The sequence below is a fragment of the Engystomops pustulosus genome, chromosome 4 (genome assembly GCF_040894005.1).
Source record: "Engystomops pustulosus chromosome 4, aEngPut4.maternal, whole genome shotgun sequence".
Taxonomy (NCBI): domain Eukaryota; kingdom Metazoa; phylum Chordata; class Amphibia; order Anura; family Leptodactylidae; genus Engystomops; species Engystomops pustulosus.
The window spans coordinates 134,433,646-134,447,780 of NC_092414.1; the positions used below are offsets into that span (position 1 = coordinate 134,433,646).

The window sequence follows — 14,135 nt, forward strand, 5'->3', positions numbered from 1 at the left end:
AACAGACTATTCCTGCTTATCATGTCTGCATTAACCCTTGGGTTACTGCAGACAAACCCAGGGCTTTTACCACCAGCATTTCATCTGCCTGTAAGACAGATAGCGGTTTTCCCACACAACACCTCTCACTTTCTCACAATATATATATATATATATCAGAGTACTTTACCATTACAATGCCCCGGGCAGCGGGTGCCGGCTCCAGGTCCGCGACAGCTTCGTGGGCATGCCCCGGCCAGCACACAACTGTGAAGTAAGCTGTGGCAGGCTACATACAACACAGGGCTGTCTGGCAGGCTATATACTAAAGGAGGCTGGCTGGCAGGCTATATACTAAAAGGGGCTGGCTGGCAGGCTGTAGCATATACTACAGGGGGCTGGCTATATACTACAGGGGGCTGGCTATATTCTACAGGGGGCTGGCTATATATTACAGGGAGCTGGCTGGCTATATGCTACTGGGGACTGGCTATATACTACTGGGGGCTGGCTATATACTACAGTGGTGTTGAATTGGTAATCCAGTAAGGTGGTGCACTCAGAGTAGGATTAACATATAGAATTTAATATAAGTCTAAAAACACAACGCGTTTCGGGGTTAAGAAAACCCCTTTATCAAGTGAACAAAGACTGAGAAAGGTACGTAAAAACATATAAGGAAGGGAGGTCAAAATGTAGATAAAAACAATTCAATTAGTTAAAGTTGCCCAGTTGTATAGTTCATAAACGTATGAGAGATGCAGTAAAGGATCTATGTACAATAAAATATGAAATAACCAAATAGATCAAACTTTTGTATATAAAAAAAGTTTTTTAAATTCCTAAAAATATGTAAACATATAAATGAATGAATAAATAAATATACATAAATTTAAATAAAAAGATATATAGGTTTATATGCACTAAAGGTGTTGGTAATAGTTAATTGGGGTCATAATGGGCTGAGGTAATTTATTGGTCAAAATGAGAATGAGTTAGAGTCAGATTAATAGGATTAGATAAGTTAGAGCCATATATTGACTATACAGTTACAACGATAGCTGGCTGTAAGGGATCTTTATTGGGCTTACCTATGGTGGAGAGAGGATTCGGGTGCTCCGTTCTCTTTAGGGATGTGGCGGGATGTCTCGGCATTTATCTCATTTTGTCGGGGAGCGGCTCGCGCCACATTTTATTATGCGCATGCGCAGAACTTCCTGGTATCCAAAAAAATGTCGGTCAGGGAGATGGCGACAGAAATTTGGCGCATGCGTGCAGGGGATTCGCGTGTGATCGAAAGATGCAGATAGCGCTGAACAGCTGATATCGGACCAGTAGTCGAGTAGGTGTTTAATCAAATTTAGCAATAAAACCAGATTTCAACAATCAGTATGTTTGTTTTGAGGAGAATTTTGTGATAGTTGAAGTTAATACTTTTAGAGGGTTTTGGATCATAAAGGGAAAAAGTATGAATAAGTATGTGGGAGGAGAATAATTAATTAGAACTGAAATGCATAGGATGGGAAGATGGATAAATTAATCCATCCTGAAATGCATCAGAGCCGGATTATAGGCGGGGCTCCCGGGGCGCGCACCCCGGGGCCCCCACCATCCCGTTCCCGGGGTGGGCCCCCACCATATCGCAATTAAACTTGTAAAAATCATGCGGGCATTAGATTTGCGGCGCCAGCGGCAGACCGCTAGCGCTCCGGGACACTGACACTGAGCTCTCTGGAACTGGGAGCGATGCGCTGCGGCTGTGCTGCAGCGCATCACTCCCAGCCATGCACGGACATTTCAGCTGTTTGCAGAGCGGTGCGCTTCCACCCCCATCCGGATGCCTACCAGTCCCTGGTAGGAGACGATAAGCTGTCTGTCTCCACCTGGAGCGATGTCCTGCAACAATGCAGCACATCGCTCCCAGCCAGAGATTGTCAGCTCCTGAGACTGTCAGCTCCCTTCTTCAGTGTCACAGGGTCACGTGCATTTTATTCTCACGTGACATGCTGTGAGCTCGGGAAATGCCGGCTTCTGTATACTGCCGGCTTATCTACTGTGAGAGGAGGCTTCCCTGCCTGTCATGGGTCAGCGCTTCCCTTCACAACTTGGCTGAAAGGTAATTTTTGAGAGAAGCTATGTTCTGGGCAGGGGGAGAGGAGACTGTATATAGATGTATTGCAGGGGGAGAGGAGACTGTATATAGATGTATTGCAGGGGGAGAGGAGACTGTATATAGATGTATTGCAGGGGGAGAGGAGACTGTATATAGATGTATTGCAGGGGGAGAGGAGACTGTATATAGATGTATTGCAGGGGGAGAGGAGACTGTATATAGCTGTATTGCAGGGCGAGAGGAGACTGTATATAGCTGTATTGCAGGGCGAGAGGAGACTGTATATAGATGTATTGCAGGGCGAGAGGAGACTGTATATAGATGTATTGCAGGGCGAGAGGAGACTGTATATAGATGTATTGCAGGGCGAGAGGAGACTGTATATAGATGTATTGCAGGGCGAGAGGAGACTGTATATAGATGTATTGCAGGGCGAGAGGAGACTGTATATAGATGTATTGCAGGGCGAGAGGAGACTGTATATAGATGTATTGCAGGGCGAGAGGAGACTGTATATAGATGTATTGCAGGGCGAGAGGAGACTGTATGTAGCGGTGTTACTGGGGGCGAGGCGGCTGTATGTGGATGTATTACTGGGGGGTGAGGCAGCTGTGTTACTGAGGGGTGAGACGGCTGTATGTGGATGTATTACTGGGGGGTGAGGCTGCTGTATGTGGATGTATTACTGGGGGGTGAGGCGGCTGTATGTGGATGTATTACTGGGGGGTGAGGCGGCTGTATGTGGATGTATTACTGGGGGGTGAGGCGGCTGTATGTGGATGTATTACTGGGGGGTGAGGCGGCTGTATGTGGATGTATTACTGGGGGGTGAGGCGGCTGTATGTGGATGTATTACTGGGGGTGAGGCAGCTGTGTTACTGAGGGGTGAGACGGCTGTATGTGGATGTATTACTGGGGGGTGAGGCTGCTGTATGTGGATGTATTACTGGGGGGTGAGGCGGCTGTATGTGGATGTATTACTGGGGGGTGAGGCGACTGTATGTGGATGTATTACTGGGGGGTGAGGCGGCTGTATGTGGATGTATTACTGGGGGGTGAGGCGGCTGTATGTGGATGTATTACTGGGGGGTGAGGCGGCTGTATGTGGATGTATTACTGGGGGGTGAGGCGGCTGTATGTGGATGTATTACTGGGGGGTGAGGCGGCTGTATGTGGATGTATAACTGGGGGGTGAGGCGGCTGTATGTGGATGTATTACTGGGGGGTGAGACGACTGTATGTGGATGAGTTACTGGGGGGTGAGGCGGCTGTATGTGGATGAGTTACTGGGGGGTGAGGCGGCTGTATGTGGATGTGTTACTGGGGGGTTAGGCGGCTGTATGTGGATGTATTACTGGGGGGTGAGGCGGCTGTATGTGGATGTATTACTGGGGGGTGAGGCGGCTGTATGTGAATGTATTGCTGCAAGCATAGTGGATAGTGAGCAGGATAATTTGTATCTTTGTTGTATTCGGTTGGGGCCTCCACCATATTTTGCGCCCAGGGGCCCCCACCAACCTTAATCCGGCCCTGGGGAGGATGGATGAATAAATTAATTTAGTAAAATGGTTAAATAAAATAATTGGATGTAGCAAAGGTTTGTGCAGAGATGAAGATATAGCAACAAAGAGGGAGGGGTTTTTGTAGTATTTGGGGCTGAGGGTGCCTTGAGTGCTGAATGATACTAAAAATTGCTGTTTTCTAGGGTTTCATTTAAACTGTTAGGGACTAAACTGTTCATCTTATAAATCCAATACATTTCTCTTTGGCAGAGCTTATTGTATCTACTGTTTCCAGGTGGAACCTGTTCTATGGGGGTAACGGTAAAGAATGAGAAATCATCTTGGTGATACAAGTGCCCGTGTCTAGAGACACTGGGGCAGATTTATCAAGCAGTCTAAAAGTCAGAATATTTCCAGTTGCCCATGGCAACCAATCACAGCTCAGCTTTCATTTCACCAGTGCTCATGAATATTTTAAAGGGGAGCTGTGATTGGTTGCCATGGGCAACTGGAAATATTCTGACTTTCAGACTGCTTGATAAATCTGCCCCAATGTGTTTTAGAAATCCATTCGTGACATTACTACGTTTATTGATCCTTGCGTTCAGTTGTTGGATTGTACGTCCAATATATTGTAATCCACACGAGCATTCAAGCATGTAGATTACAAAAGTAGACGCACAGTTTAAAAAGGAGTTAATATTGAACGTTTCATTTGTAGTGTTACATTTGAAATGTTTGGCCCTATGGTTTATACTCAGGCAGCATTTGAACTGGGTTGGCCGCATTTATAGCTTCCAATAGATATGAAGGGGAAGGTGTTAGTGATTTTTTTGTCGTTGATATTCCGAAGCTTACTTGGGGCTAGAATATTTTTCAGAGTCTGAGACCTTCTATAGGTTATGATGGGTTTGGTGGAGAGTTGAGGTTTTAAGTAGGCGTCATCTAATAGAATAGGCCAATGCTTCTCGAAGATTTTTCTTAGGTATAAATGGTTATCGTTATAGGTGGTGATGAAATTCATCTTGCGATTCTTGTGTGGTGTTTGTTCAGGTGGTGGCTTTTTTCGGGGGACGAGGCAGTCCTTTTGTGACAGTTGTTCAGCCCTTTTAAAGGCCGTTGAAACAATTTTGTTGGGAAACTTTTTGTTCTTAAATCTGTCGATAAGTACTTTGCTTTGAGCTTGGAAACTCTTGGTCTCGGAGCAATTTTTCCTTATCCGTCTGAATTGGCTAAACGGAATGTTCTTTTTCCATTTATAATGATGTGAGCTATTAAAATGTAAAAAACTATTACTATCGACCTTCTTAACCCCTTAATGACCGCCCTATCGGGTTTTTACGGCGGTCATTAAGGGTACTTCTTCTGATGCGACGCCTTTCTACGGCGGCGCATCAGAAGAAGTTTTCGGGACACCGGGTCTCGCTGGTGCCGGTGTCGGGCTGTGATATCACAGCCCAGACCCGGCACTAACACCCGGGATCGGAAAAACTCCGATCCCGGGTGTTTAACCCCTTGCACGCCGCGGTCAAGCATGACCGCGGCGTGCAAGTGTGTCCCCCGTGGATCGGACCCCCCCGGTGTGCTTACCGGGGGATCCGATCCCTCCTGCCGCTGCCCCGGGTTCCGACGAGTGACCCGGGGCTGTCGGCTCCTCTTCTCACCGGGTCCTGCCTTCCTGGCAGGACCCGGCTGTAAGTAACTGAGCATGCGCAGCATGCTCAGTTACTTTCACTATACACTGCAATACAAGTGTATTGCAGTGTAAAGGCTTGAATAAGCGATCGGATGATCGCTTATTCAAGCCAAGAAGTAGAAAATGTAAAAAAGTGGAAAAAAAAAAATTTAATCTTTTTATAATATAATTAAATAAATAAATAAAATAAAAGTCCCATAATCTCCCCAGTAACACATAAAATGCAAATAAAGTATATAAAACACAAAACACGTACATATTTGGTATCACCGCGTCCGTATTAATCTGTACAATAAATCTAAATCAATATTGAACCCGCTCGGTGAACTACGTAAAAAAAAAACTCGAAAAACTTCCCATAATATACAATTTTTCATCAAACACCATCACAAAAAATGTTCTAAAAAGTGATCAAAAAACGTTACGGTACCTAATATGATACGACTGAAAAGAACAACTGTTTTCGCAAAAAATAAGCCCTCAACCAGATCTGACAACAGAAAAATACAGAAGTTATGGCCCTGAAAAGTTGTCAATAGTAAAAACAATGCGATTTTCTCCAATATTGGTTTTGCTCAGGAAAATTGAGCAAAATAAGAAAAACTATATAAATGAGGTATCACCGCAATCGTAGTGAACCAGAGAATAAAGATAAAATATTATTTTTACGTTACGGTGAGCGCGCGGGGGGGGGGGGGAAATGCTCACAATCCAATATAAAAATTGATGATTTTGTTTGTGTCCCCCTTGAAATAGTTAATAAAATCTCATGAATAAGCTTTAGACTCCCAAAATAAATTATTTATACATTGTATCTCATCCCATAAAAAATAAGCCCTCATATGATCGCATTACCAAAAAAAATAAAAATTTATAGGTCGTACAATGTGACAATACAAATCTGCTGTGGACGGCGCCTCCATTCATTCTATGCTCGGCCGTGCGCCCGTACAGCAGTTTACCACCACATATGTGGTATCAGTACACTCGGGAGGAATTGGGCATCAAGCGTTGCAGTGCGTTTCATCATTTAATTTATTCTGAAAATGTCAGTTTTGGCCTAAATGAATGTATTTCCAAAAAAATTCCATAGTTTCTAAATCGCAGGTCCATATTTTTTAACCCATGTGAAACACTTAAAGGGTTAATGGACTTAATAGAAGTTGTTTTACATACGTTGAGGGGTGAAGTTTCTATAGTGGGGTAATTTATGGGGTGTTACTATTATTTAGGCCTCTCAAAGTCACTTGGAAGCCGAGTTGTCCCTCAAAATGTGAGTTATGGCAATTTTCATGAAAATAAGAAAAATCGCACCTAAAGTTCTGCACCTCATAACATCCTAGAAAAATGACCGGAAGCATAAAATATCATCCCAACATAAAGCAGATATTCTGTAAATGTTAATTATCAAACTTTTTGGGTAGTTTTACTTCCTGTCTGGAAACCAGAACATTTCAAACTTGGAAAATGAAGAATTTTTACAAACTTTTGCCAAATTTTCACTTTTTTTCAGAACGAAACGCAAAACGTATCACTTAAATTTTATAACTAACATGAAGTACAATGTGTCACGAGAAAACATTCTCAAAATCACCAGGATAAGTTAAAGCGTTCCGAAGTTATAACCAATTATCGTGAGACATGTCAGATTTGAAAAATCGAGTCTGGTCATTGAGCTGAAAACTAGTGTCGGTGATAAGGGGTTAAAGAAGGTCTCAGTGGTAATAGTGTTGTCTTTTATAGGTCAAGAAATTCTATTCTCGTTTTTGATGTAGATTGTGTCACGAATGGATTTCTAAAACACAGTGTCTCTAGACACGGGCACTTGTATCACCAAGATGATTTCTCATTCTTTACCGTTACCCCCATAGAACAGGTTCCACCTGGAAACAGTAGATACAATAAGCTCTGCCAAAGAGAAATGTATTGGATTTATAAGATGAACAGTTTAGTCCCTAACAGTTTAAATGAAACCCTAGAAAGCAGCAATTTTTAGTATCATTTAGCACTCAAGGCACCCTCAGCCCCGAGTACTACAAAAACCCCTCCCTCTTTGTTGCTATATCTTCATCTCTGCACAAACCTTTGCTACATCCAATTATTTTATTTAACCATTTTACTTAATTTATTCATCCATCTTCCCATCCTATGCATTTCAGTTCTAATTAATTATTCTCCTCCCACATACTTATTCATACTTTTTCCCTTTATGATCCAAAACCCTCTAAAAGTATTAACTTCAACTATCACAAAATTCTCCTCAAAACAAACATACTGATTGTTGAAATCTGGTTTTATTGCTAAATTTGATTAAACACCTACTCGACTACTGGTCCGATATCAGCTGTTCAGAGCTATCTGCATCTTTCGATCACACGCGAATCCCCTGCACGCATGCGCCAAATTTCTGTCGCCATCTCCCTGGCCGACATTTTTTTGGATACCAGGAAGTTCTGCGCATGCGCATAATAAAATGTGGCGCGAGCCGCTCCCCGACAAAATGAGATAAATGCCGAGACATCCCGCCACATCCCTAAAGAGAACGGAGCACCCGAATCCTCTCTCCACCATAGGTAAGCCCAATAAAGATCCCTTACAGCCAGCTATCGTTGTAACTGTATAGTCAATATATGGCTCTAACTTATCTAATCCTATTAATCTGACTCTAACTCATTCTCATTTTGACCAATAAATTACCTCAGCCCATTATGACCCCAATTAACTATTACCAACACCTTTAGTGCATATAAACCTATATATCTTTTTATTTAAATTTATGTATATTTATTTATTTATTCATTCATTTATATGTTTACATATTTTTAGGAATTTAAAAAACTTTTTTTATATACAAAAGTTTGATCTATTTGGTTATTTCATATTTCATATTTTATTGTACATAGATCTCTCATACGTTTATGAACTATACAACTGGGCAACTTTAACTAATTGAATTGTTTTTATCTACATTTTGACCTCCCTTCCTTATATGTTTTTACGTACCTTTCTCAGTCTTTGTTCACTTGATAAAGGGGTTTTCTTAACCCCGAAACGCGTTGTGTTTTTAGACTTATATTAAATTCTATATGTTAATCCTACTCTGAGTGCACCACCTTACTGGATTACCAATTCAACACTTCTGTCAAGGAAATCCTGAGTGGTGCGGCCACACCACACAGGAGTCTATCCACCAAGAGGCGGCACCAGACCATCTGTGACTATACACGTTACTTCATAGTGTTGTGCCTATCTTAGCACAACACCACACGGCGAGCTTAATATCCACTACCACTCCAACTCTATCTCTAAAGGTGTGACACTATTAGCGCTTTCTTTTCCCTGTCCACTCTTGCCACACTTCTTTTCATATACTACAGAGGGCTGGCTATATACTACAGGAGGCTGGCTGGCTATATACTACAGGGGGTAGGCTATATAATACAGGGAGCTGGCTATGTGCTACTGGGGGCTGGCTATATACTACTGAGGGCTGGCTGGCTATATACTACTGAGGGCTGGCTATATACTACAGGGGGCTTGCCAGCTATATACTAGGGAGGCTGTGATCAATGCATTTCCCACCCTAGGCTTATACTAGAGTAAATAGGTTTTCCCAGTTTTTGGTGGTAAAATTAGGTACCTCGGCTTATACTTCGGTCAGCTTATACTCAAGTATTTACGCCAGTTAAAAGAGGCAATGTTTTCCTTAGAGCCAAATGAGCTGCACAGATTGAGTTAAAGATAAGAGTTGAGGTGTCATTGTACAATCTTACAGCGAAAGTATAATAGAAGTACCGAATGGACTTCATAGCACAAAATGACCAGGGTTTAAATGAAATGTTCCTAGTTCCATTATACAGGTATCATGTATACAAGGGCTTCTGAAAGTCATGTCTGTTAGAACATGAAAGCTTCTTAAGTAACAACTACATGCAGCAGTCAATGAGGCACATGAATATTTTATTTGGCTTGGCTATTCCTCTTTATTTGTGACTTTTTTGCACCTAAGACAACCTCCTTTTAAAGTTCACCATTGGTGAATGTGCTGCAGTGTTGCAATGTAAGTTTTACCTGAATCCAGTTTTGACTTTTTTGTTTTAAAAAGTCGCAAATTCACTAAAGACCTCAAAGGAACAATACCATCAAATTCTAGCATGATAAAGCAGGGACACTGGTGACAGTGGTAACCTTCTTATATTTTGTATCCATGCTCTCCTTTCTAATGAGCCTGCTCCCTTAGGACTTGTGCAGTGAGCACTTCCTGCTTGATTTTGATTTCCTGTAACTGCCACATGTATTAAACAGACAAAAACAAACAAAAACAAGACAGACTTATGATACATGTGCCTCAATATATTGTATGGGGATGAACAATTTACAGTTACTAATTACATTCCATATTTTTCAAGCTGGCCGAGGTGGACTCTGTAATATTCACTGCAAAAGCTATGGATTTAGATGGAGACACCCTAATGTACGTAATTGACAGGACAATGGTGAGTACAAAATACCTGTCTCTTGCAGTTCATGACTCTCACTTCTGATCAATATAAACTACTTAAAGAAGACCTGACACCAGAATTTTACCCCCTAAACCAACATTCCTGCTGGTAAATGATTACAATCCTCCCTATAACACCTAAAATTAGCTGCCAGTGAGACACTATACCTTAATTAGAGCCATTGTTCTGATATGCAAATTAGCATACTCTTCTGGATATGACTCTTTGTTTTCTCCCAGGCTACCAGTGTACCACACCCCCTTAACTTGAATGAAGTATCTCTTCAATTTTGAACTAGTATTGGGAACATCTGCTAATATTCAACTAGAGACATGTAAAGTTCTAGTTACTTATAGGAAATAGTGTGTCAATTTTATGTATGTATCTTGTGTTACATTCATGTCATGTGACCAGGATGATATCATCTGAGGTCCTATACCCTTTATATTTGCAAAATGTACCCCATGTATGTATCTGATCACATGAAATCACATCATGCCTGCATGGGGAATGGAGAGAACTAGAAGTACATGGAGGCACGCTATGATTTCATGTGATCAGATACACTGGGTACATTTTGCAAATATAACGGGTATAGGACCTTAGATGACATCACCCTGGTCACATGATATGAGTTGCTGAATAGTAAGGAGGCATAAGGCCTCGGGAAGAGTAGATGGCAGGGGAAAATTTGATTTATGGAAATGCAAGGGAAACAATTTTAAGCTAAAAAAAGGGTGTCACTGTCACTAGCTGTATTTGTGAAAATGTGGTGACAGCTTCCCTTTAAAGGGAACCTACCACCATGAATCTACCTATAAAGATAGATCGGGTGGTAGGTAAAGCTATAGGATGTAAGGATAGCCCTTTAAAGGGCTAATCCTCACGTGCCCGCAATTTTTTAATAACTTTTATTCTACTAATTTGTCAATTTTGTAAAGAGGCTACTGGGGCATGGATTAGCCGGAGCTGAGGCTACAGGGCGCGGCTACTCCACGCCCCAGTAGTCTCTTCAATCCTCCTACCCAAAATCTTCGGTGTGTTGCTCCTCGTAGCTGCGCCCCCTTGTCTGAGAAACCTGCCGTCTGAACATGCGCAGAACAGCAGGCCAAAGTCTGCATGGTCTCTGCTCTGAAGCTTTTGAATGCACATGTCCAACTATTTTATTACCTTTTGCACAATTTTCTGTTCTCTAAAGAGAAGCTTAACTGCAAAATTCACAACAGTGGTTTGATCAATAAATTGTGCAATAAATCTCCTGGTTCAATTAGAAATTGTATTAAAACAGTCCTCCCTATCATGCTGTTCACATTTTTACATCATGAGACCAAGATGAAACCTAACAATTGGTCTGCAGTACCTCATCATTGCGGTGCTTCAAGAAGGATGTTCTCAGATGGAAGTGGCTGCTGAGCTCAGAGTTTCAAAGAGTGTATTTGGCAGGTTGTATTAGAGAGAGAGACTGGAGGAGTCGCAAAAAGGCATAATAGTGGACATCTTAGGCCCCTTCCACACTAGCGTTGCATTTCACGTCAGGGTGCAATGCGTGAAAAACTGACGTTTTTGGCTGCGTTTTTGTTCCATTTTTCCTTGGAGTAATTAGCGTTTTTGCGTTTTTCACGCGCGTGTTGTTAGCGTTTTTTTTGCGTTTTCAGCGCGTTTTTCACGCGCGAGTCAATGGGAGACTCGAGCATTTTTCAAAGGGACCATGGTTTGGGATTAAAATGTGTTATTTAATTGAAAAATAATGTCTTCTAATAAGTTGCAAACATCTGCGATCTATTCTTCACTGTTCCCCGTGTATATTATCTCCCGACAAGTTAGCAGATGTGAAGAACAGTGAAGAATAGAATAAAAACAGTGAACACAGTGAACACAGGATCATTTAAGAGAAAAACACAGTGCAGAACACAGTGCAGAATAGATTACAGATGTTCGGCACATCTGCTTACTTGTCGGGAGATACGTGCGGAACGGTGCGCCCAAAATAGCATCTGAAGAACAATATATATGTGTGTGAAGAACACATTGCAGATGTTTAAATACAATGTGTTCTTCACACATATATATTGTTCTTCTGTGTTCACTGTGTTCACTGTTTTTATTCTATTCTTCACTGTTCTTTATTGTGTTTTTTTAATTAAATGATCGTTCGCGAGCAGGGGAAATACTGTTATTCTGGTCACCTAGCAACCCTTACGTTTAAAACGCATTGCACTCGCATTGCACTTGCAATGATTGCGAGTGCAATGCGTTCTTGATGCATCTCCATAGACTTGAATGGGGCGGGAAAAACGCGCGTGACACGCAAAAGTAGAGCATGCTGCGATTTTGACGCGTGTGAAAACGAACGCAAGCACGCGCGTGAAAACCAACGCTAATGAAGAAAGACCCATTGAATACAATGGGACAGAGTGCAATGCAAGTTCTGCGCGTCAAATGCACGCGCAGAACTCGCGCGTGAAAAACGCCAGTGTGGAAGGGGCCTTAGTGGACATCTGATCAATGCTCCATTGTGAACAATGGCCTGCTAAACCAGGGGAGGAAAGACATACAACTCCTAGGTTCAAGTCCCATCCAGGTCAATATAAAATTATACAAAATAATTTACAGCAAGATCTATGTGCTACATCACCGGCAAAGGTACCTGACCATAATACCAGGCACATGAATTATAATCATGCATGGGCCAGGAAGCATCTAATTTAGATGAGGGCCGGTGGGCCACAGTGCAATTCATTAATGAAAGTTGATTCATGCTGAGTAGAAATGATGGCCCCAATGATGTTGGAGATGTTGAGGAGAGTGCTATGCACCAGCCACTATTGTCACCAGAAGAGCCTTTGGAGATGGTATTGTTACAGCGTAGAAAAGTATGTCTATTCAATACCAAACTGCCCTACACTTTGTGAATGGTACAGTGACAAGGCCATACTACTTAAATAACATCATTGTACCTTTGTATGAACAACAGAGGCCTAATATCATTTTCAGGGACATTAATGTGCATTGAGGTCATTAAGGTCTCAAATGGTGTTGCCTGTGCTATCCAGAACGGTCCGCTAAGTTACTGTGCAGAGGCGCTTAACTCTGTACCTCACAACCTCATTCACCTGAGGGCCCTTTTCACGCATGTGATGCCACCTCTGGATACAATTAGTCAACTTTTGATCAGCACAAGACATTGTAAAGCTGAATATCTCTAACTTTTAGTGAGTAGTGTACTGTAGTACTGTTGACTTTCACATGCTATAAAAAAAGAGGAAGGAACACTCATTGAAATATGGTACTTCTATATAATAAGCAACTTCCGGTTTCATAGAAAGGTAAAAAAAACTAAAGTGGATCAGCTTTTGTTCAAAGGAAAAAGGAAGAAATCAGGAGTTCCACAACTATACTGCTCAAAAAAATAAAGGGGACACTCAAATAATGCATTCTAGATCTGAATGAAATATTCTCATTGAATACTTTGTTCTGTACAAAGTTGAATGTGCTGACAATAAAATTACAAAAAAATCATCAATGGAAAAAAATATATTAACCAATGGAGGCCTGGATTTGGAGTCAACCACAAAATTATAGTGGAAAAACACATTACAGGCTGATCCAACTTTGATGAAATGTCCTTAAAACAAGTCAACATGAGGCTCAGTATTCTGTTTGCCCTCTCTCTACAACACCTCAGCATGCTCCTAATGAGTTTGTGGATGGTCTCCTGAGGGATCTCCTCAGACCTGGAGTAAAGCATCCGTCAACTCCTGGACAGTTTGTTGTCCAACTTGAGGTTGGTGCATGGAGCAAGATATGATGTCCCAGATGTGTTTAATCAGATCAGGTCTGGGGAACGAGCGGTGCACAAAAGTGGAAGTAGCGGTCTGACTTTGTGCAAGAAGGAACAGAAAAAGCACTGCCAGAGGCCTACAAAATGACCTCCAGAAGGCCACAAATGTGCATGTGTCTGCACAAAAGAAAGAAACCGACTCCATGAGGGTGGTATGAGGGCCCGACGTCCACTAATGTGGGGGTTGTGCGCACAGCCCAACGCTGTGGAGGACGCTTGGCATTTGCCAGAGAACACCAGAATTGGAAAATTCTCCACTGCCACTCTGTGCGCTTCACGGATGAAAGCAGGTTCGCACTGGGCACATGTGAAAGAGGTGAAAGAGTCTGGAGACGCTGTGGAGAGCAATCTGTTGCCTGCAACATCCTTCAGAATGACCAGTTTTGCAGTGGGTTAGTGATGGCGTGGGGTGGCATTTTTTTAAAAGGGCCGCACAGCTCTCCAAGTGCTCGCCAGAGGTATCCTGACTGCATTAGGTATCGAGATGAGATCCTAGACCCCT

General features: G+C 42.2%; 1 protein-coding gene across 5 annotated transcripts in view; it reads left to right on the forward strand.

Annotated features, from left to right (window-relative positions):
- The window catches only part of LOC140127177 (cadherin-related family member 5-like), a 50,041-nt gene that overhangs the window by 9,810 nt on the left and 26,096 nt on the right, over positions 1-14,135 (forward strand). For all 5 annotated transcript variants that reach the window (XM_072147547.1, XM_072147549.1, XM_072147548.1 and 2 more), the window contains exon 6: positions 9,700-9,786. In XM_072147547.1, the coding sequence (XP_072003648.1) occupies positions 9,700-9,786 (87 nt within the window). The remainder of the gene's footprint in view (positions 1-9,699; positions 9,787-14,135) is intronic.